Here is a 22,240-nt window from a genome sequence, read left to right as displayed (position 1 = left end):
GCTTCTCATACAAAGGGTTGGAGATCCAGCCTGTGTTTTATGCTCATCGGCACGTCTCTGTCACCCAGCCACACTTTTCAAGTGCCCGGCAGCCACATGTGACTGGCCACTGTTTTGGACCGTGGAGGTTCACAGCTGGCCTGCTCTTTCTGCTTCTCATCAGCTATGTGGCCTGGGGCAAGTTTTCAGACTTCAGTGTGTCTTGTTTTCCACTTTTTTTTGGGGGGCCTTGCCTAGCAGCGTGCAGGATCTTTGCTCCCTGACCAGGGATTGAACCTGTGCCCTGTACAGCAGAAGCACAGAGTCCTAACCACTGGACCACCAGGGAAGTCTCTTACTTACCCCTCTTATGAATGGCGGCAATAATAATAATGGTGCCAAGCCCATATGGTTGATGTGAAGATTAAATTAGGCAATGTTTGTAAAGTGCTTGGTTTTTTTGGCCTGGCATGTATTAAACTTTGTGTGAAAGCGAAAGTGTAAGTCGCTCAGTCGTGTCCGACTCTTTGCAACCCCATGGACTGTGTGGCCTGCCAGGCTCCTCTGTCCATGGAATGCTCCAGGCAAGAATACTGCAGTGGGTTGCCCTTTCCTTCTCCAGAAACTTTCTGTAAAGTGCTTATCAAATAAATGACCTGTAACTGGTCCTTAACCCCTGGACAGGCTAGAGGGGCAGGTGGTGATGAACTTGGGAAAGCCCTGTTGTAGGGGGGACCCTGTGCTCCCTGGGCGGGCCCCCTAGTTCTACAGAGTGAAATGGGTTCAGATCAGATGGGCTGATCCACAGTTGCTGCAAAGAGGGTCGCCTCATGGGAGAGAAATGTCAGCACCCCAACAACAGGACAGGACAGGACAGGGCAGGGTCCACACCTCAAGAGGTGTGTCCTGGGTGTCTGTCTGCTTGGGGCTCGGAGCTCTGCTTCGTGGTGAGGATGCTCCGCTGTAAGTGGCAGGACCTCGAGTTGGGATGGGAGGCGGGTTGCTTCCAGCTCTTGGTAGTCGTGCTGCTTGTGCAGGAGAAGAAGGGAGACAGGATCAGTGGCTTCCGATACCCACCCTGGAGCTCCGCCAGCGCCAGCAGTGCCAGCTCTCTGTCTTGGCATCAACCCCCAACCCCCTGGTTTGCACCTGCCCTTGGCCAAGCCACAGTGGTCACAGAGCACCCACTGTGTGCCAGGCGCTGGACCAGGTGTGGTGGGGGGAACCTGGAAGGGAGGGCCTGGTCTCTGTGCTCTAGGGGTGTCCCATGAGGCAGGGGAGACACCCTGAGTGGCAAACACTGAGAGCCTGTGGGGGTGCGCCAAGGAGGGTGATGGGGAAGCACAGATCAGTGCTGAGGGGGTGCCCAGGGAAGAGGATTCATTCCCACTCGGAGAGGGAGCAGCCAGGGAAGGCTTCGTGGAGGAGGAGGTACTCGGGCGGGCTTTGAAAGATGGGTATTTGACAGCTGTGTGTGTGGGCGTGTGTAAGAGGGACAGAGAGAAGGAGAGAGGGAGGGAGGAAGCGAGTGGGAGAAGCGTCTGCGAGAAGACAGAAGTGGTAGTGATTGCGGGGCTGTGGTCATGAGACAGTGGGGCGGGGAAGTGGGGGAGATCACTGGGCCTCATGACGAGGTTGATTTGGGGGCCTCTGGGCAGAATAGGGAGGACTTGTTAAGAGTTTACCTGTCAGCCTGCAGTAGAGTTTTCTCCTCGTGCTGTGTCCGTCCTGTGGGCTTTTTTTCTTTCTTTTTGAATTATTTGGCTCTGCTGGACCTAAGTTATGCCATATGGGATCTTCAGTCTTCCATCCGGCCTGCAGAACATGGGATCCAGTTCCCTGACCAGCGACTGAATGGGGGTCCCCTGCGTTGGGAGTGCTGAGTCTTAGCCACTGGACCACGAGGGAAGTCTCAGTCCTATGGACCTTGACAGATGTACAGAGTTGGGTGGTGGCCACCATAATCAGGGTCCATGACTGTCCATCTCCCCAGACAACTGCCCGATACTGCAGCCCTATCGCCCCTCACCCACTCCGCCCTCCCTGATCTCCTCTCACTCCTGTGGTCCTGTCCTCCTGTGGAATCACACAGCATGAAGCTTTGGGCTCTGTGGGCTTCACTAGCAGGGCCCTCCCTTCGACCAGGTGGCGTGTGGGTCAGAAGATGCTGAGTTGTAAGGACCTCATTATACAACATCCCACGGTGTGCTTGGCCACTGGCTGGTTGAAGGACTTGGGGTATTTCCAGCCTTTGTTGATTGTGTAAGCTGCTATCATCACTGACGTGTTGGTTTTTTCGTGAACACAGGCCTCCGTTTCTCTTGGATAAATGCCTAGAGTGGGACTGCTGGGTCACACCCTGCATGTATGTTTAATGGTGTAAGAAGCTGCCAAGGGACCTCCCTGGTGGTCCAGTGGTTAAGACTTTATGCTTCCACCGTAAGGAGGATGGTTTCAATCCCTGGTCAAGGAGCCAAGATGCTACATGCCTTGTGGCCAAAAACAACATAAAACAGAAGCAATATTGTTAACAAATTCAATAAAGACTTAAAAAAAAAAAAAGAGAGAACCACATCAAAAAAACATCTTAAAAAAGAAGCTGCCGAACTGTTTTCCCACGTGTCGCGTGTTGCGTTCTTCCCAGCGGAGCTCCATCGCAGTGTCTGTCGTGGCCTTTCCCTCTGGCTTGTTTGCGCCATCCCCCAGGGTGTGTAGTGGAATCTCATCGAGGTCACGGTTTTAATTTGCATTTCCTCGTTGACTACCCTGTGGAGCATCCTTTCAGGTTAGTTACTTGCCATTCATACAATTTCTTTGGGGAAATGTCTGTCCAAATCTTTTGCCTATTTTTTTCTTTCTTTTGATTGTTTTGTCTTTAATATTATGGTTACAAGTCGTTTCTCAGATGTCTGATTTATAGATTTTTTGGAAAATTCGCTTAAGGAGAAAATTTCCAAAAGAAGATGGTGGGTTGATTCTCTTTGCTGTACAGCAGAAACTAATGCTGCATTGGAAAGCAGCTGCGTGTGCTCAGTCACCCAGTCGTGTCCACTCTTTGCGACCCCACAGACTGTAGTCCGCCAGGCTCCTCTGTCCCTGGGATTTTCCAGGCAAGAATACTGGAGTGGGTTGCCATTTCTTTCTCCAAGGGATCTTTCTGACCCAGGGATTGAACCTGGACAGATTCTTTACTACTGAACGACTTATACTCCAGTAAAAAAAGAGGTATGTGTAAGAAACCAAAAAGAAAACCAAAAAACAAAAAAACCCTGTTATTTGAGAACATGGTGATTAATTTTATCAGGAATAATACTGCTTTATCATCTCATTCTTTTTTCTAAGTTTATTATTTATATGTATTTATTTATAAGTTTCGGAGAAGGCAATGGCACCCCACTCCAGTATTCTTGCCTGGAAACTCCCATAGACGGAGGAGCCTGGTAGGCTGCAGTCCCTGGGGTCGCAAAGAGTAGGACATGACTGAGCGACTTCACTTTTCACTTTCCTGCATCGGAGAAGGAAATGGCAACCCACTCCAGTGTTCTTGCCTGGAGAATGCCAGGGACGGGGGAGCCTGGTGGGCTGCCGTCTATGGGGTTGCACAGAGTCGGACACGACTGAAGGGACTTAGCAGCAGTAGCAGCAGCATTTATAAGTTTATTATTTTCAATCTTGTAAACATTTTAATGTATTTATTTTTGGCCACTCTGGGTCTTCCTTTGGGCACAGGCCTTCTCTAGTTTCGACAAGCGGGGGCTACTCTCCACTTGCAGCGTGTGAGCTTCTCTTGTCACTGAACAGGGACTCTAAGCATAGGCTTAATAGTTGTGGCTCACGGGCTCAGTTGTTCCGCAGCATATGGGATCTTTGGTTAAGGTGTATGGGCTCTAGTTCCCTGACCAGGGATTGAACCCGGGCCCCCTGCACTGGACTCACAGGGTCTTAGCCACTGGACCACCAGGGAAGCCCCTGTCATCTCGTTCTCATCCATGGAGTTTCCAGCGCTATTTCTGTCCCTAGTCTCTGGTACTTACTACACGTCAGTTTGTTAAGATAATTATTACCTTAGATATCGAATCCCAGTGTGTTTTTAACAACCTGACATCTTATTGTAAACAATGTTCTTGTGTGCTTAGTCGATCAGTCGTGTCTGACTCCTTGTGACCTCAGGGACTGTAGCCCACCAGGCTCCTCTGTCCATGGGGATTCTCCAGGCAAGAATGCTGGAGTGGGCTGCCATACCCTTCTCCAAGGGATCTTCCAACCCAGGGATCGAACCCAGGTCTCCCACATTGCAGGCTGATTCTTTACCAGCTGAGCTACCAGGGAAGCTCCTAGACAATGTTCTTAAATGTCAGAAAATGTTCTTAAATAATCAGAAAAGTAAAAAATCACAATTGGGTATAACTGGAAGAGGACTAAGTGGTCTTCCAGCATAACTCTATAAAGATCTTCCAGCCTAAAATAAAGTGAATATTTTATTTCCTCTATCCAGTTTATTACATATTCATACATAGGTACATGTATGCTGTGCTGTGTGCTGTGCTTAGTCGCTCAGTCGTGTCCAACTCTTTGCAACACCATGGACTGTAGCCCACCAGGCTCCTCTGTCCATGGGATTCTCCAGGCAAGAATACTGGAGTGGGTTGCCATGCCCTTCTCCAGGGGATCTTCCCAACCCAGGGATTGAACCCTCGTCTCCTGCATTGGCAGGCAGATTCTTTCCCCTCTGAACTACCAGGGAAGCCCAGAAACATGTATAATGATCCATCTATATGCTGTTATAAACTCAAGACTCTTGAGAGTCCCTTGGACTGCAAGGAGGTCAAACCAGTCAATCCTAAAGGAAATCAACCCTGAATATTCATTGGAAGGACTGATGATGAAACTGAAACTCCAATACTTTGGCCACCTGATGTGAAGAGCCGGCTTGTTGGAAAAGACCCTGATGCTGGGAAAGATTGAGGGCAGGAAGACAAGGGGACAAGAGGATGAGATGGTTGGATGGCATCACTGAGTCAATGGACATGAGTTTGAGCAAACTCTGGGAGATAGTGAAGGACAGGGAAGCCTGTCATGCTGCAGTCCATGGGATGGCAAAGAATCAGACACGACTTAGCGACTAAACAACAAACAACATAAACTTTACTAAGATATTATAAAATAAAAATGGAAAAATAAAGTGTGAAAAAAAAGATGGTGGGTGTGGTGCATGAATTTGATATCCTGAACCTTGACCTTTCTCTAGGGTTTCTCTGAGGTAGGGGTTGGGAGTCCCCTAGAGAAAGACCTCCTGATAAGGTAAGAAGTGAACCTGGTCTTCTGTGAGGTCCTGCCCCGCATAGCATCTGTCTCAGATTAGGAGACCCCCGTGGCATCTTCTAGGTGCCCATGCTGGCCGGCCGCGATAGACTTCCCTGCGGCCACTGGGCCAGGCTGGGGCAGCCCATCAAGAACAACAAACGCTTGTGTGAAGCCTGGGTATCAGCCGCGTACATGGCCTCGTTTCTGAATGAGATGACCTTGCATCCTGGTATGGAGGTGGGGCCTTTGCTGGCCTGTAGGAGCGGGGGCCTGGTGCGTGTCTGGCTGGAGCAGGAGGGAATCACAGGGTGAGTTTCTGGGTTAGGGTGGGTCCTGGGTTGTGTGACCTCGGCCTGGAGTCCGAAGGCTCTGGCCACTGGAATTTCTACCCTGGTCCGGGGGTGGGGGGGGGGTGGCTCTGAGACATCAGGACATTCCTATGAAAATGACCCAGGGTGGGGTGGGTGCTGCCTCCTGCCTCTCTCCAAGCTCCATCCAGCCCATCCCACTCCTGTGTGCTGGGGGCTGGGGTGCTGCCCACATGCAGGGTCCTCACTCTTCCGCTGGGCAGGCCTTGCCCAGGGATGACCAGACAGTGGTCAGAGCTGAGGATGGGGCTCCCTCTGCCCCCACCCTTGGCTCCCTGATGTCATAGTTCCTGGGGTACTCTCCCAGCAACGCCAAGGGCTCCTACCTGCTTCTTCTCCCTGGGCGGGGCCTTGTGCTGCAGGGGTGCCCAGCCTGGGCACTGCCTGGGTCCTGAGGCAGTGCCCAGGACCACTGCCACTGCTGGGCACCATCCCGCACTCTGCAGGGGAAGGGGGGTAGCACTGGAGTGTGGCAGTACCCACCCCCTCCCCTATTAGGTTATTAACTGAAAGCCACGTTATTAACTGAAAGCCGCAGTTTACATTAGGGTCTGATGTATGTGTTGTGTGCTCTGTGGGTTTGGACAAATATCTAATTGCAGGTGACTGACGCTAGTGGTAAAGAACCCGCCTGCCAATGCAGGAGACATGAGATCCGGGTCCGATCCCTGGGTTGGGAAGATCCCCTGGAGGAGGGCATGGCAACCCACTCCAGTATTCTTTCCTGGAGAATCCCATGAACAGAGGAGCCTGGCAGGCTACAGTCCATAGGGTTGCGAAGAGTCGGACACGACCGAGGTGACTTGCACGCACACGCCATTGCAGCGTCGGATGGGCTGGCTTCAGTGCCCCAGAGCGCCCGTGTCCCCCTCGCTCATCCCTCCGTGGAGCTTCGCGTGTCCCCACAGTGTCGCCCTCTCCGGATGTCCTGTAGCCGTGGTCCTGCATCCGTAGCCTCTCTCGATGGCTTCAGGTGGGCCTCCCGCGGGAATATGCCTTTAGGCCTCCTCCATATTCTTCCTGATTTGACAGCTTATTTCTTTTCACCATGAACAATATTCCACTTTCCCCAGCTCTTCTGTTTGTCTTTGGGGAGATTCTGAGGTCCAGGGAGGGGACATGGCCCCAGGTCTGAACGTGGAACTAGTTTGTTTTCCTTCTGAGATCAGAGGGACTTCAGAACTGCTTCATCAAGGCCCCTTGGGGGCCCCAAGGCAGGCCCCCAGGGTGGGGTGGGGGTGGAGGGCCTTGGGCACCCATTTCCTGGATGCCTTAGGGCTTGGTCCACATACACCCACGGCCTGGCCATTTGGGAGGAGGGCTGGGGTCAGAGCTGAGGGGGTGGCGTGCTGGTGCCTCGCCCTTATTGACACTGCTGCCCCTGGGGGGGTGGGGCATCTGGGGATGGGCCTCAGCCTGTATCTGCTCAGGGATCTTATCTCCCATCTTTCTTTGCTTCTCTGAGCCTCTCTGTCCCTCCCTGCTGACTCCTCCCTCTGGCCTGCTTCCCTCTCCTCCAGTTACCTCTCTCCGTGCCCCTCACCCCTCCTGCTCCTCACCTCCCACTGTCCAGGGGCAGTGCTCCTCACTGTCCTTCCCCTCCTCCGTCATCCATCCATCATTCCTCTGGGAGCCAGCCAGGTGCCGTGTCTGTGGATACGAGTCATCCTGTTCTTCACGATCGTTACTGCCTCTGCTGTGTATCTGCAAGGATGTAGCCCCAGAGAGTCGTGGCTTGCCAGGTCGGTATCCCCTGGCCAGTGTGAGGCCCAGTCAGGCCTCTGACCCTGGCTCCACAGCGCCGCCCTCCTGGCCGAGCCTGGCTCTCCGTGACTTTGGTTCCAGCACACGTTCACACTGGAAGGTCTGTGCCTGCTCCTCTTGCCTTCTTCCCTTCCACCCTCTCCCCATCCTGTCCTGTCAAGAAATGGGATGCAGTCGACATCCCCACTGAAAGGAGAGGGAGGGGCGCCCTGCTACCCTTCAGGGCTTTGCTGTTTATCCCATGCGGTCCCTGTCACTGCTCTGCAAGAGGTGGGTGTCTGGTTTGGTTTCCGAGGTGAGGACGCAGGAGCTTCAGGAGGTAATTGCAGAACGCTCAGAGGCAGACCTTAACCCAGGTCCTGAGACTCTGAACTTGATGGTGGACCACACGGCCTCATGCTCAGCTTCTTCAGAGCTGCGTGGGTTCAGGGAGGAGGGGGTACTGCCCACTGCAAAGGGACCGTGGGGGCGTTTGGGCATCATGGCCCCCGGCTCTGTGTGGTTTTTTGCAAAAGGCCCTTTGCTGGCCTCCTGTGAGTGTTGTTTAGTCACCAAGTCGTGTTTGACTCTTTGCAACCCCATGGACTATATAGCCCGCCAGGTTCCTCTGTCCATGGGATTCTCCAGGCGAGAATACTAGAATGGGTTGCCATTGCTCATTTTTAAAAAGTGTGGTGGAATATGCACAACCTGAGATGTGCCATTTTAACCACTGTTATGTGTAGTTAGTTCAGTGGCATCTTGTGTTACCATCAGCCTCCGTCTTCAGAACTTTTTCAGCACTCCAAACAGAAACTCTGTCCCCTTTAAATCGTAACTTCTCCCAACCCCCAGCCCCTCATAACCTGCCTTCTGCTCTCTGTCTGCATGGATTTGCCTGTTTTAGGTGTTTCATACAAGTGGAATCACAGAATATCAGTGCTTTTGTGTCTGACATTTCACTTAGCATAATGTCCTCAAGTTCATTCATGTTGTAGCATGTATCAGAATTGCATTCCTTTTTATTTTATTTTTTTATTAAAAATGTTTTTTTGGCCATGCTGTGTGGCTTGTGGACTCTTAGTTCCCTGACCAGGGATTGAAACTGGACCCCAGCAGTCAAAGTGCCAAGTCCTATCGACTGGAACACCATCTCCCCTCCTCCTGCCCCCCATCTTTTTAAAAAAACTCCTTTTTAAAGCTGAATAATATAATTCACTGTATGGATAAATGACCTTTCGTTTATCCCTTCAGCTCATGATGGACATTTGGGTTGTCTCCACCTTTTGGCTGTCTTGGGGCCTTTGGGCACATTTTTCTCCACCAACTTTGGTTTTCCCAGGGCCTTGATCTTGGCGCCTGTTAGAATCCTCCCCTCTGCCTGAGATGTTTACCTGTAATGGTACTCTCCCAGGTACACTGGATTCTTGTCATTCCTGACGTCCATAGCGTCACTGGGAACATGAATTAGCAGGTACAGAGCCAGAGTTCCAAGGGCAGACTCGGGTTAGGGTCCTGTGAGTCCTTGGTTGCAACATTTTTGTCATCTGTTTAATTCGTAACCTTGTTTTATCTGTATTTCTGTCCAGAGACATAATTGATTATAGACTGTTGATTCATTAACATTGAACTCATGGCCAAGTGCGCCATCGCTCATGCCTGGGCAGGGTTTATCTAATGCATGGATTTTCTCTGTAAGGCGTGTCACGACCTTCTTGCACTTGGGGTCACCAGTCAGCTCCCCGGCGCTTCACTTGGGTGCTATTTTAAACAGTGAGATCAACAACAAAAAAGACAGAAATGTCAAAGTTGTGGCACTAAATAGACTGAGGAAAGGATGCTTGTTTGGGGTCTGAGCTGAAACTGGAAGGCAGGGCAGCCTCGCTGGACCTCAGCTAGTTCAAGAGTGATGGTCTCACAGCTCAGGGATGCATCCAAGTGACCCGGAAGCACCGCCAGTGTTGACCTGGGTTACAGATTCTAGTGAATGGGCGAGTCTGCAAACATGGAGTCTATGAATAATAAAGGATGACTGTACTTGCACCGTCACAGGGACCCCTGGACACCTAGATTGAAGGAAGTAGAGGGCAGGACCATGTCCTAGTAACCTTGGACCTCAAGCCTGGCATCCAGTAGGTCATTTCAGCTTTGCCTGGGTCCTTAGTTGCTCAGCCGTGTCCAACTCTTTTTGACCCCATGGACTGTGACCCCCCAGGCTCCTCTGTCCATGGGATTCTCCAGGCAAGAATACTGGAGTGAGTAGCCATTCCCTTCTCCAGGGGATCCTCCCAACCCCAGGGATCGAACCTGCACTGCAAGCGGGTTCACTATCATCTGAATCACCAGGGAAGCCCCAGTTTCAACTTTTTGAGGCATAATTGACATCTGGAAAATCTGAATCACCAGGGAAGCCCCAGTTTCAACTTTTTGAGACATAATTGACATCTGGAAATGTAAGAGACTTCAAGCACACATCTGGTGATTTAATGTACGTGTACTCTACGAAAGGGTCCCCTCCATCTGGTTAGTTAACACATCTCAGCTCACATAGTTTTCTCTTGTGTGTGAGAAGATTTACATGCTACTCTCTTAGCAGATTTCAATTGTACAATCCAGGGCTAGCAGCTGCAGTCACCTTGTGAGACATTAGACCTCAGACCTTATTCTTAGAGGTTAACTGTTTTGTGCCCTTTTGCTGACCTCTCCCATTCTCTCCACCCTCAGTAGATATTTGTAGATGGACTGGTGTCCAGAATTAAGTACAGAGGCCTGGCCTCTGGAAAGTGATATGTGTGAATTTGGAGACGGTGAGGATACCAGGAGCTGGAGGAAAGAGTGGGCGGGGCTGGAGGAAGGCTGGAACCCACTGGTCCTGAATTTCCCTCCAGATCTAGTTTCAGGAGTGAGGTCCGAGCAGCAAAGCCTCCGAGATGACTACCCCTCGGCCCCAGTCCAGCCCACCGGAGGTCTCTACCTGCTTCAGTGTGTGCAGGACTTTGTGGTCCTCGTACGCTTGGGTCCAATCTCCAGAGCCTAGTCTGGCAGCAGTAGCCATGGTAATGATGGGAGAGCCATTTTTGTCCCAGTTCTGATGTCTGTTGGATGAAAAACATTCGCGTTCCATCCACTGTGATGTTCTGTGGGTTCTGTAACAACTGAGTCAGGTCGGGCAAAGCACCTGGGGTTCAGAGACTTGACCCCACCTGCCCTGATAACTGGAATTCCCAGGTGGTGCTAGTGGTAAAGAACTTGCCTGCCAATGCAGAAGACATAAGATGCACGTTCGATCCCTGGGTCAGGAAGTTCCCCTGGAGGAGGGCATAGCAACCCACTCCAATATTCTTGCCTGGGGAATCCCATGGATAGAGGAGCCTGGTGGGCTAGAGTCCATGGGGTCACAAAGAGCCGGACACTACTGAATCGACTTAGCACATATGAACGCTCTGATAACCGGGCCTTGCAGACAAGTCCTTCAGTCTGAAGAAGGATCCCTGTTTGGGGTTGAGGTGGACAGGACCCGCTTCCCTACCCCAGATTACTGTAGTCAACCTCAATCAATCCTAAAGGAAATCAACCCTGAATAGTCATTGGAAGGACTGATGCTGAAACTGAAGCTCCAATACTTTGGCCACCTGATGCGAAGAACCTACTCATTGGAAAAGACCCTGATGCTGGGAAAGACTGAGGGCGGGAGGAGAAGGGGGCGGCAGAGGATGAGATGGTTGGATGGAGCAGTGACCCAATGGACATGAATTTGAGCAAGCTCTGGGAGTTGGTGATGGATAGGGAAGCCTGTCGCGCTGCAGTCCATGGGCTCGCAGAGTCGGACATGACTGAGCAACTATGCAGCAATAGGAACAACTCCCCCATCTCCTGTATCTTTACACCTGGGCCTCCTGTATCGGGAAGACTGGGAGTGGTTTCTGGAAAGAAACCCCATGTTTTCTTCTCCTCCCAGCTTCTCAGTTAGGAGTCACTGGGATGCAGGAGGTGGTTCTTCCAGAGGCCCCCAGGAGAGGAGCAGCAGCGTGAGAGCTGAGGCATCGGTGGGCAGGATGTCAGACCCCCTCCTGAGAGCCCTGTGTGGCTGCAACCTTTAGCCTGGATCCTAGAGCTCCTATCCTCGTGACTGGGAAGGAGCCCCAGACCCTGTCCTAACGGTCTCTCCTTAACTTTCTGGGTGATACCAGGCAAGTCCTATGAAATTCCCAAGTTTCCTTCTCCATCATTTCCAGTCTGGGCCAGGACGGCTGTTGCTCTTCACTCGCTCAGTCGTGTCTGACTCTTTGCAACCCCATGGACTGTAGCCCACCAGGCTCCTCTGTCTATTTGATTCTCCAGGCAAGAATACTAGAGTGGGTTGCCATTCCCTTCTCTAGGGGATCTTCCTGACCCAGGGATCTAACCCGCGTCTCCCGCTTGGCAGGCAGATTCTTTACCACTGAGCCACCTGGGAAATCCCAATAATAATTAAACTGGCTAGTTAATAATGTGGAATATCTAAGGCGTTGTGTCTCCTGGCTATGCCTAGGGTTTCTCCTGGGGTTGAACACTAAACACAGCAAGTGTCTGGGAGGCCAGAAAGTTAGGAGATAATAGGAGGGTGCTCCAGCTTCCCTGATGTCCCGTGTGCCCCTGGCAGAGCAGGGACTGTGGTCCCAAGGTCCTTCCTTCCCCAAGCTGGGAGGTGGCCCCGGATGCTGCCCCACAAGGCAGGTCTGCTGAGGCCCTGCACTGGGTCCGCCCTGGGGAGAGCCGGGCAGCGGTCACCCGAGGTCCTGGACCTGGGATCCGTTACCAAAATGGAGCTGCTCCCAGCCCTGTGTGGCCTGCTGTTCCTGGCCCACGAGGCCGGGTGCCTGGCCTCTCCCCCTGTCTCAGCCCATGGCCGTGACAGAGCTTCCACACAGCCTCTGCCTGCGGCTAGAAGGGTGTGGAGTGGGTTGAGCCAGCAGCATCTGGGAGAAGGGTCCCCCTACCCCTCCCCCAGCGCTCCCCAGAGACCCTCGGGGGCCTGCCAGGAGGAGCTGGAGGGGACAGATGGCCTCGTTAAGCCTGGGCCAGGTGCCACCAGCAGAGGAACAAAAATAATCCCTGACTTGGCCCCAGGGCCTGCCCTGGAGGCCTCCAGTTCTGCCCCCACCCAAGGCAAACTCTGGCTCCCTCCTAGGGACCACTGATGCTGGTTACTCAGAACTTTTCCAAAGAACTGGGAACTTACAGCTTTTATTGAGAATGAGACTGGGCTTCCCGGTGGTTCAGTTGGTAAAAGAATCTGCCTGCCATGCAAGAGACCCAGGTTCAACCCTTAGGTTGGGAAGATCCCCTGAAGAAGGAAATGGCAACTCACTCCAGTATTCTTGCCTGGAAAATCCCACAAACAGAGGAGCCTGGCGGGCAACAGTCCATGGGGTCGCAAAGAGTTGGACATGACTGAGTGACTGACACTTTCTCTTTCCTTTGGAGACTGGGGGTCAGGTCAAGAGCCACAGGCTCTGCTGGGGCAGGGAGGAGCTGCCTGCACAGTTCACAGGTGAGCTAGCTGAGGTCCAGGGAAACACGGGGACTTGTCCATGGTCATAGCGGCTTGTAGAACAGGAGCCAGATCCTGGGACTCTTGATTCCCAGGCATCATCCTTTCATTTTTCAGCCTCCAGGATAAACTCCAAAGGGATTTGCATACATACTCAAGCCCTCCCTCGGGCGTGCCCAGGCCCAGAGGTTGCTGAGATTTTCTTGTGTTTCCTGACACTAAACAGAACCCTGTGTCCTTCCACAGAGAAATCATTAATCCACAAACACGCACCAAAAGCCACTCGTGTGCTCGTCCTTCTGTGCCCCAGTGTGTGCAGCGTGCGGAAGATTTAGTAGAGAAAGACGACGAGCCCTGCCCTCTGGGGGGGTGCGGTGTGTTGGTCGGGGGGAAGTTGCACCTGGGAGCAGGGGCTGAGGGTGCCCAGAGCACAGAGACTGAGCTTAGGACCATCCTCCCAGGGGAAGTGAGTTTGCCTGCAACGGCCGTACCCCTGACACTGACACAGTATTGTAAATCAAGGATGCTTCAGTAACAAAAATGAAAAATGAAGGAAGATTTTGGGTGGACCTCAAGGATGGGTGAGAATTGGCCGGATGAAAAGCGGGGGGTGGGAAGCAAGGTCACAGGTAGCTCGGCCCCTGTGCAGGGGGAGAGCTTGGCATGTTGGGGTGGGTGCAAAGAAGAGGGAGGATGGTGTGGACGGACAGAAGGTATGGCTGGAGAGCCGGAATCAGCGGATGAAGGGCCTTGTAAAATCTCATTATCTAAGAGCCTGGGAAAGAGTTTAAATGGAAGAGTCACGTGATCAGATGTGTTCTGTAGAAGCTGCAATGAAAAGATGATGGGGTCCGGATTGGACTGGCCCAGTCGTCCAGGTGAGCACTGGCAAAGCTGAAGCTCTGGGGTAGGGCTCCGGGAGAGAAAGCCAGGATGTGGTCACTAACTGCTGATGGGAGATGAGAGGGGGAGTCAAAGCACACTCCTTGGCTGCTGGCCTCGGGGCGGATGGTGAGGTCATCTCCTGAGAGACGGAGGAGCGGGATTCAGTCTCAAGCCTTATGACTTTGGACGCGTTGAGAGGGAAGAGCTTTGGAGATGTCTGATGATTGGTGAGTGGTCACTCTGCAGCCAGAACCCAGGGAAGTCTCGGGTTTGAATGGGAAGGTCTAATCCAAGGTGAAGGCAGTGGGTTAGATGACTTGAGAACTGTCTTGGGCTTCCATGTGTCTTGAAAATCAACTAAAGTTTGTGGAAAACCTTGTGGGATTTTAGTCATACTTTCATTGATTTTACAATTTATCCAGAGAGATTCAACCTCTTGGTGATACTGTTTTCCATGAACACACAGGTTCTTCTCCATTTATTTAGAAATGATGTCTTTTTAAAAAAATTAATTTATTTTAATTGGAGGCTGATTACTGTACAGTATTGTAGTGGTTTTTGCCATACATTGACATGAATCAGCCATGGGTGTACATGTGTCCCCCATCCTGAACCCCCCTCCCACCTCCCTCCCCATCCCATCCCTCAGGGTCATCCCAGTGCACCGGCCCTGAGCACCCTTGTCTCATGCAGAAATGATATCTTTTAAAGCAGTTACCATTTTCTCTAAAGATCTCTTCCTTTGTTGGATTTATCACTACTTGAAAAATTATGACTTTGTATCTAAACAGGATATTTTAAAAAATTGCGTTATCAAATTTCTTATTTCTGGAATAAAAATGGAATTGATTTTGTTATGTTGGTATTGTTGAACTCAGAAGCTTTTTTAATGATTTGTTTCTTTTCAGTGTTCTATGTTCTATCATAATTCCTAAGCATAATGACAATTTTACTTCTTCCTTTCCAACCTGCAGAGCTCTTTTGTTCTACTGTGTTGGCTAGGACTTCTGTTACAGTGTTGAGTGTTCAGTGTTGAAAGTGAGCATTCTTTATCTTATTTCTGACTTTAAATGTAATAGTTTTAGTGTTTAATCATTAAAAGTTCTGGTCACCAAGTCCAATCTGTGACTAGGTGTTTTTCCACTCACCAGCCAGCAAGTGTTCGACACCAGCTGAGTACCCTACAATTCAACTCAGTTCTAACATTATCTATCTGGAGATAGTATGGGATCCTACAGGCTAAAGCCTCAGTCCCACAAGACGGCCCTCACCCTGCAAGTTCGGGTTATCACCAACTATAGACAGACTGGGGAGCTTCCCTGGTGGCTCAGTGGTAACGAATCCACCTGCAATGCAGGAGATGCAGGAAACACGGGTTCGATCCCTGGGTTGGGAAGATCCCCCAGAGGAGGACATGACAACCCACTCCAATATTCATGCCTGGAGAATTCCACGGACAGAGGAGCCTAGTGGGCTACAGTCCATGGGGTCACAAAGAGTCGGACACGACTGAAGCAACTGAGCACACACACATATAGATTGGAGGTTCCAGAGACCCCCACCTCCTTGGGTTCAAATCACTTGCTAGTGTGGTTCTCAGAACTCAGAGAAACATTTCACTTACCAGCCTACCAGTTTGCTATAAAAGGGTGTAACTCAGGAACAGCAGATGCAAGGGATGCATATGACGTGGCTTGGGGAAGGAAGCAAGCTTCCATGCCCTTTCTGTGGGCAGCCCCTCTCCCCACCTCTTCACATGGTCACCACACTCAGAAGCTCTGAGATCGTTTCCTCTTACATTTGTCATTTTGGATTTTGAGATTCTTTAGCTAGGCTTTGGGTCTCAGCAGTCTAAGTTAAGATTGTCTACTTAGAGATTATTAGCCTGGGGTCACTGTTTATTTTTGTGAATTGACTAGAGCTTCCTGTAATATAAAGTTCAGATCTCAAATCCACTTAAGGGCAGAACTTTGGCTGCAAATTCTGAGGAAAGACGATTCTTTTTTATACCTAGGGCTTAGGCCAAGACAGACCATCTTCCTTGTCGTATTTTATGAATAGTCTACCTTTTCTCCGAGGATTGAGTTACAACCACTCAGTGGCTTCATTACTGGGCTTCCCTGATGGCTCAGGAGTAAAGAATCCACCTGCCAGTGCAGGAGATGTGAGTTTAATCCCTGGTCAGGAGGATCCCCTGGAGGAGGAAATGGCACCCCATTCCAGTATTATTGTGACACCCTCAGACACACTTTGAGGGAAACTTAAAAAAAAAAAATTGGAGTATAATCGCGTTATAACACTGTGTCAGGTTCTGCTGTACAGCAAAGTGAGTCAACCATGCATATACATGCTGCTGCTGCTAAGTCGCTTCAGTCGTGTGCAGCCCACCAGGCTCCCCCGTCCCTGGGATTCTCCAGGCAAGAACACTGGAGTGGGTTGCCATTTCCTTCTCCAATGCATGAAAGTGAAAAGTGAAAGTGAAGTCGCTCAGTCGTGTCCGACTCCTAGCGACTCCATGGACTGCAGCCTACCAGGCTCCTCTGCCCATGGGATTTGCCAGGCAAGAGTACTGGAGTGGGGTGCCACTGCCTTCTCGATGCATATACATATATTCCCTCTATTTTGGATTTCCTTCTCATTTAAGTCACCACAGGGCACCGAGTTCCCTGTGCTATACAGTACGTTCTTGTTAGCTATCTATTTTATATATATTATCAATATATGCCAATCCCAATCTCCCAGTTCATCCCACACACCCCCTTTTCCCTTTGGCGTCCCAAATGTTTGTTCTCTATGTCTGTGTCCCTGTTTCTGCTTTGCAAATCAGATCATCTATACCATTTTTCAAGATTCCACATATATACATTAATATATGATATTTGTTTTTCTCTTTCTGACTGACTTCACTCTGTATGAGAGTCTCCAGGTTCAACCACATCTCTGCAAATGACACAATTTCATTCCTTTTTATGGCTGAGTAATACTCTGTTGCATATATGTACCACATCTTTATCCATTCCTCTGCTGATGGACACTTGGGTTGCTTGCCTGTCCTGACTGTTGTAAATAGCGCTGCAGTGAACATTGGGATGCATGTATCTTTTTGAATCATGGTTTTCTCTGGGTAGATGCCCAGGAGTGGGATCACTGGGTCATATGGTAGGTCTAGTTTTTGTTTTTTAAGGACCCTCCATACTGTTCTCCGGAGAAGGCAATGGCACCCCACTCCAGTACTGTTGCCCGGAAAATTCCACGGATTTTGGGCTTTGGGAGGTAAATGGTGTCCACCTGGTTTTTATAATCCAAAACCTGCCTTAAGATTATTAGTGTGTGCTGCTGCTGCTGCTGCTGTTTAGTCATGTCTGACTCTTTGCGACCCCATGGACTGTAACCCCCAGGGTCCTCTGTCTATGGGATTTCCCAGGCAAGAATACTGGAGTGGGTTGCCATTTCCTTCTCCAGGGGATCTTCCTGACCCAGGGATTGAACCCGGGTCTCCTGCAGTGCAGGGGGATTCTTTACTGACTGCTACCAGGGAAGCCATAACACCTGAGAATCTGCCAGGGTTAGACTCTTCCTCTAAAAGCAGCCTGAGCTGGGATGCAGTAGGAGAATGGTGACCTGCATTTTATTTTGCATGCTTCTTTTAATTTCATGTTTTAATTATGGTTAAAAAGACACATAAAATTAATCATCTTAACCGTTTTGAAGGATACAGTTGAGTCATGTCAAAGTATATTCATAAGTGGATATACGTATAACTGAAACACTTGGCTGTACACCTGAAATTAACACAACATTGTAAATCAACTGTACTGCCATAAAATTTTTTCAAATAAAAGGTAAACTTAAAACCAGGAAAAAAAATGTATATTCATACATTTTTGTTGTTCAGCAGCAGATCTCCAGAACTTTTTCATCTTGCAAAACGGAAACTCTGTACCCAGCAACTCCATGCCTCCTCCCCCCTCCAGCCCCGGGATGCCCACCATTCTGTCTGTCTCTATGACTTCGGTTGCTCTCAGACATCATAAAAGTGGAATCACAGTGTATTTGTCTTTAGTGACTGGCTTACCTCACTTAGGATAAAGTGTCAAGGTTCACCTCTACTGTATAATATATAGACACCATGTTCTGCTTATCCATCCATCCATCCATGGACACTTGGGTTGCTTCTGCCTCTTGGCTATTGTGAATAATGCTGCTATGTCTTCGAGATATCGCTTTCAGTTCTTTTGGGTGTATATGCAGAAGTGGAATTGCTGGACCATATGGCAGTCCGATTTTTTTAGGGACATCTGTACTGTTTTCCCTAGCTGTTGTACTACTCTACGTTCCCGCCAAAAGTGCACAATATTTTGCATTCTTTTGCCCCTTTGTGGTTTAACATAGAACAATCCGGATACTTGGTCTTCATTTTTGACCTCCCGGTGCCATCTTGGGTCTTAGAGCCACAATCAGGGCCCGGTCATTGAGCTCTCACAAGGTGGGAAGCTGAGGGTGATGGACTGAAGATGACCTGCCCTTGACCCCCCAGACCTTCTGCCTCACTCTGTTCCCTGGCGTCCCTGGCCTTTTTCTTCCATCTCCTGAGCTGCGTGCAATGGGCAAGAAAGGAGGAGCACCCAGTTCTGGGGGTGGCGCTCCCTGGGTGTCCCGCCCCTCATCCACACATTTGTCCACTGATGCCCTGGTGGTTTCTGCCCAAACAGGTCCAACGGGCGCTCCTCCAAGCGGAGCCTTGGAGGGCAAGGCCGGCACCATTACCTCCAACGAGTGGGGCTCTCCCAACTCCCCCGAGGGGAGCAACGTCTCTGGGGGCAGCCAGGCCTTGGACAAGCCCATCGACAATGACGCAGAAGGCGTGTGGAGCCCTGACATTGAGCAGAGCTTCCAGGAGGCCCTGGCCATCTACCCACCCTGCGGTCGGCGCAAGATCATCCTGTCGGATGAAGGCAAGATGTATGGTAAGGAGGCTGTTGGGTCTGGGCAGCCGTACCCCTGTTCAGGGTCCAGTCCCGGAAATTGTTTCAGCACAGCAACCAGGTTCCCACCAAGTGATGGAGGGGTGTGACTTCCTGGGACTCCTCCCAGGTGGACACTGCTTTATTCTGTCTGGACTTCCAAGGGATGGGAGGATCTTGGAGGAGGTGCCCTTGGATGGATGTGGAGGTTGGTAAGAAGGTGGTAGGGGAAGACTTGGAAAAGTGGCAGAACATCCCCCCAGGGCAGGCTGGGAAAATCCCTCCCGCCATCCCCCAGGCAAATGCCTGATCTTCTCCTAGCTTCCCACCTTGACTGTGAAGGGTGTTAGGAAGATGTCCTTGCTCATCTTCTCCCTCCCTCCCTCCCCCAGGCAGGAGTCTGTTGTGTACCAGGTAGGGTGGGGCAGATCTTTGCCCTGCTAGGTGAGGGCGGTGGGGATGGTGAGCATACATGTAACGGGGAAGATGGAGTGTCCCCAGAGAGGACAGTGATCAGGAAGGCTAGGTCTTCCTGAGCCATTAAGATTGGGAACATGAACATGCTCAGTGTCCAGCAGCCGGTGGACTGAGCCATTCGCCTGGGGCTGTGTTGCCTTCTGTGACTGTGTTTTGTTTTTTAAACTTTTCATGTTAGATTGGCGTATAGCCGATTAACACTGTTGTGATGGTTTCAGTGCACAGCAGAGTGACTCAGCCGTACATATACATGTATCCATTCTCCCCAAACTCCGCTCCCATCCAGGCTCTGTGTTGATTTTTGGGTGGGAGATACGGTATCTGGGGAAGCAAGTTCAGTTCAGTTCAGTTGCTCAGTCGTGTCCGACTCTTTGTGACCCCATGGACTGCAGCACACCAGGCCTCCTTGTCCATCACCAACTCCTGGAGCTCGCTCAGACTCATGCCCATCGAGTCAGTGATGCCATCAACCACCCTCATCCTCTGTTGTCCCCTTCTCCTCCCACCTTCAGTCTTTCCCAGCATCAGGGTCTTTTCAAATGAGTCAGCTCTTCCCATCATGTGGCCAAACTATTGGAGTTTCAGCTTCAGCATCAGTCCTTCCAATGAATATTCAGGACTGATTTCCTTTAGGATGGACTGGTTGGATCTCCTTGCAGTCCAAGGGACTCTCAAGAGTCTTCTTCAACACCACAGTTCAAAAGCATCAATTCTTCGGCACTCAGCTTTCTTTATAGTCCAACTCTCACATCCATCCATGACTACTGGAAAAACCATAGCCTTGAAAGAAGGCTTTGGGGAAGCAGAGCAAATAGTAACAGCTGTTGGGAGGCTCAGCTCAGCCATTGGAAACTCCCCCAGGACACCCAGCTTGAGACATGGGTCTTGGGCAGGCAAGGGAGTCTCTGTGACTGACAGAAGCCTTCCAGCTCCCGTGCTGTGATTCCCAGGAAAGGAGGTGCTTCAGGGTGTTGCTCCCAGGGTCGCCCTCTGCCCTGAATGAGATGGCTCCAAGCCAGATGCCCTCCCCCCAGCACAGATGCTTCATCAACTGTGAGGGGGTCTTGGGGGCTGACTCAACTCATCTCCTAGGCCTGCTGTAAGAAATCACCACAAATTTAAGGGGTGCCTTAGACAAAGAAATGTATCCTCTGGAGGGTCAGGAGGCCAGAAGTCTGAACCCAAGGGGGTCTGTGGGGTTGGATGTGTTCTGTGCCTCCCTCCTGGCTTCTGGTGGCAGCTGGCAGCCCTGGTGCCCTTGGCTTGTGGCCACATCACTCTCGTCTCTGACCCTGTTGTCACATGGCTGTCCTCTCCGAAACTCTGTTTGTTCTCCTCTTATCAGGACACCAGACATCGGGGGCCCACCTTAATCCAATATGTGCCCAGACTCCTCTGCCCATGGGATTTCCCAGGCAAGAATACTGGAGTGGGTTGCCATCTCCTTCTCCAGGGGATCTTCCTGACCCAGGGATCAAACCTGCGTCTTCTGTGTCTCCTGCATTGGCAGGTGGATTCTTTACCACTGAGCCCCCAGGGAAGCCCTATATTCAATATGCCCTCATCTTAACTAATTATGTCTGTCAAGACCCTGCTTCTTGATGAGGTCATGTGCTGAGGCTCTGGGTGGACATGAATGTTGGGGGGATACTGTTCAACTCAATTCAAGTGACCAAACCCAAAGCCTCTTGCTCACTGGCCCGGGGTGCCGCGGAGCCACACAGCCCTGCCTCCTTTACCCTTCACCTGCACCTCACCTGTGAGGACAAAGGACTCCTTCTCCCCTGCTTGTTGGGGAAGCAAGGTCCTTTCTGGACCCCGGGTGTGCTCCTCGGTCAGCGGTTAAAGCTGCTCATCCCTCCTCACTGGCCCCTCCGCCGTGGCTCTACTCAGGCCCTGTGTCAGCCGCTGGGCCGCCCTGCCTGACCTCTGTTCTGGTGGCTGCTTCTCACTTCTGGTCCCTGCAGAGGCTCCATGGAGGAGGCAGCACTGTGCGTGGAGCATCCGTGGTCCAGGTGGGGCTGCTTCATGGAGGCTTTGCCCACGGAGCTGGGGAGGAAGTGTCTCTGGTAGCCGGGGTGCTTCCCGCTGCTCAGGTGGAGAGTGGGGTGACTGCGGGTCACAAGCTGAGGGATGAGGGTGAGAAGAGGCCAGGGCATGCAGGGAGGGGCAGGTGGGTGGCTGCAGAGCTGGCAGGTCCCTGGTGGGACTGTGATGGGTTCTTGGGCACCTGGCAGGATTCCTCTTCCTGCTTTCAAGGGACAGAGGGCTTGGCAAACACAGGCGGGCAGAGGCACTCAGCGTGGGGAGGAAGCTGAGGTCACTGCCATGTGGGGAAGACCCCAAGGGACTGCAAACCGTGGAGAGCCATTGGACAGTGTTTGAGGGCCGCTGTGGACCGGCTGTTCCTTTGTGTATGGTGGTAAAGTATATGGAACATCAAATTGACCGTTATAACCATTTTTCAGCGTGCAGTTCAGTGAAATTAAGTACATTCACACGGTGTGTGACCATCCCCACCATCCATCTCTAGAATTTTCTCATCCTCCCAGACTGAAACTCTGTCCTCCTTGAACACTCACCTGCCACTCCCCCCCACCCCCAGCCCCTGGCCGCTGGTACCTGCCATCCACTTTCTGCCTCGGTGGCTGTGACTCCTCTATGGCCCTCACGTAAGTGGGATCACACAGTGCCTGTCTTCCTGTGTCCGGCTTGTTTCAGTGACCATCGTGTCCTCAAGATTCCTCCACGTCATACGTGGTGGGTGTCAGAACCTCCTTCCTTTTGAAGACTGAGTCACGTTCTGTCATATGGATGGACCCCGTAGTGCATAGCTGTTTACTCAGTTGATGGACGTTTGGGTAAACGCTTCATTTTTTTCAGTCGTTCACTTCCGTTCGGAAGCACGCCAGGCTTCCCATCCATCAGCAACTTGGAGTTTACCCAAACTCAACTCCATTGAGTTGGTGATGCCATCCAACCATCTT

At 51.2% G+C, this 22,240-nt stretch overlaps 1 protein-coding gene across 4 annotated transcripts in view; it reads left to right on the top strand.

Annotated features, from left to right (window-relative positions):
* The window catches only part of TEAD4 (TEA domain transcription factor 4), a 66,758-nt gene that overhangs the window by 11,091 nt on the left and 33,427 nt on the right, over positions 1–22,240 (top strand). For 3 of the 4 annotated variants that reach the window (XM_070790290.1, XM_070790289.1, XM_070790291.1), the window contains exon 2: positions 18,525–18,779. The exons of the other annotated variant lie outside the window; for it this stretch is intronic. In XM_070790290.1, the coding sequence (XP_070646391.1) occupies positions 18,525–18,779 (255 nt within the window). The remainder of the gene's footprint in view (positions 1–18,524; positions 18,780–22,240) is intronic. 4 annotated transcript variants of the gene reach the window in all.

The sequence above is a fragment of the Bos indicus genome, chromosome 5 (genome assembly GCF_029378745.1).
Source record: "Bos indicus isolate NIAB-ARS_2022 breed Sahiwal x Tharparkar chromosome 5, NIAB-ARS_B.indTharparkar_mat_pri_1.0, whole genome shotgun sequence".
Taxonomy (NCBI): Eukaryota; Metazoa; Chordata; class Mammalia; order Artiodactyla; family Bovidae; genus Bos; species Bos indicus.
The sequence above is the reverse complement of the archived record's forward strand: the minus strand, read 5'-3'. Positions and strand labels throughout refer to the sequence as shown.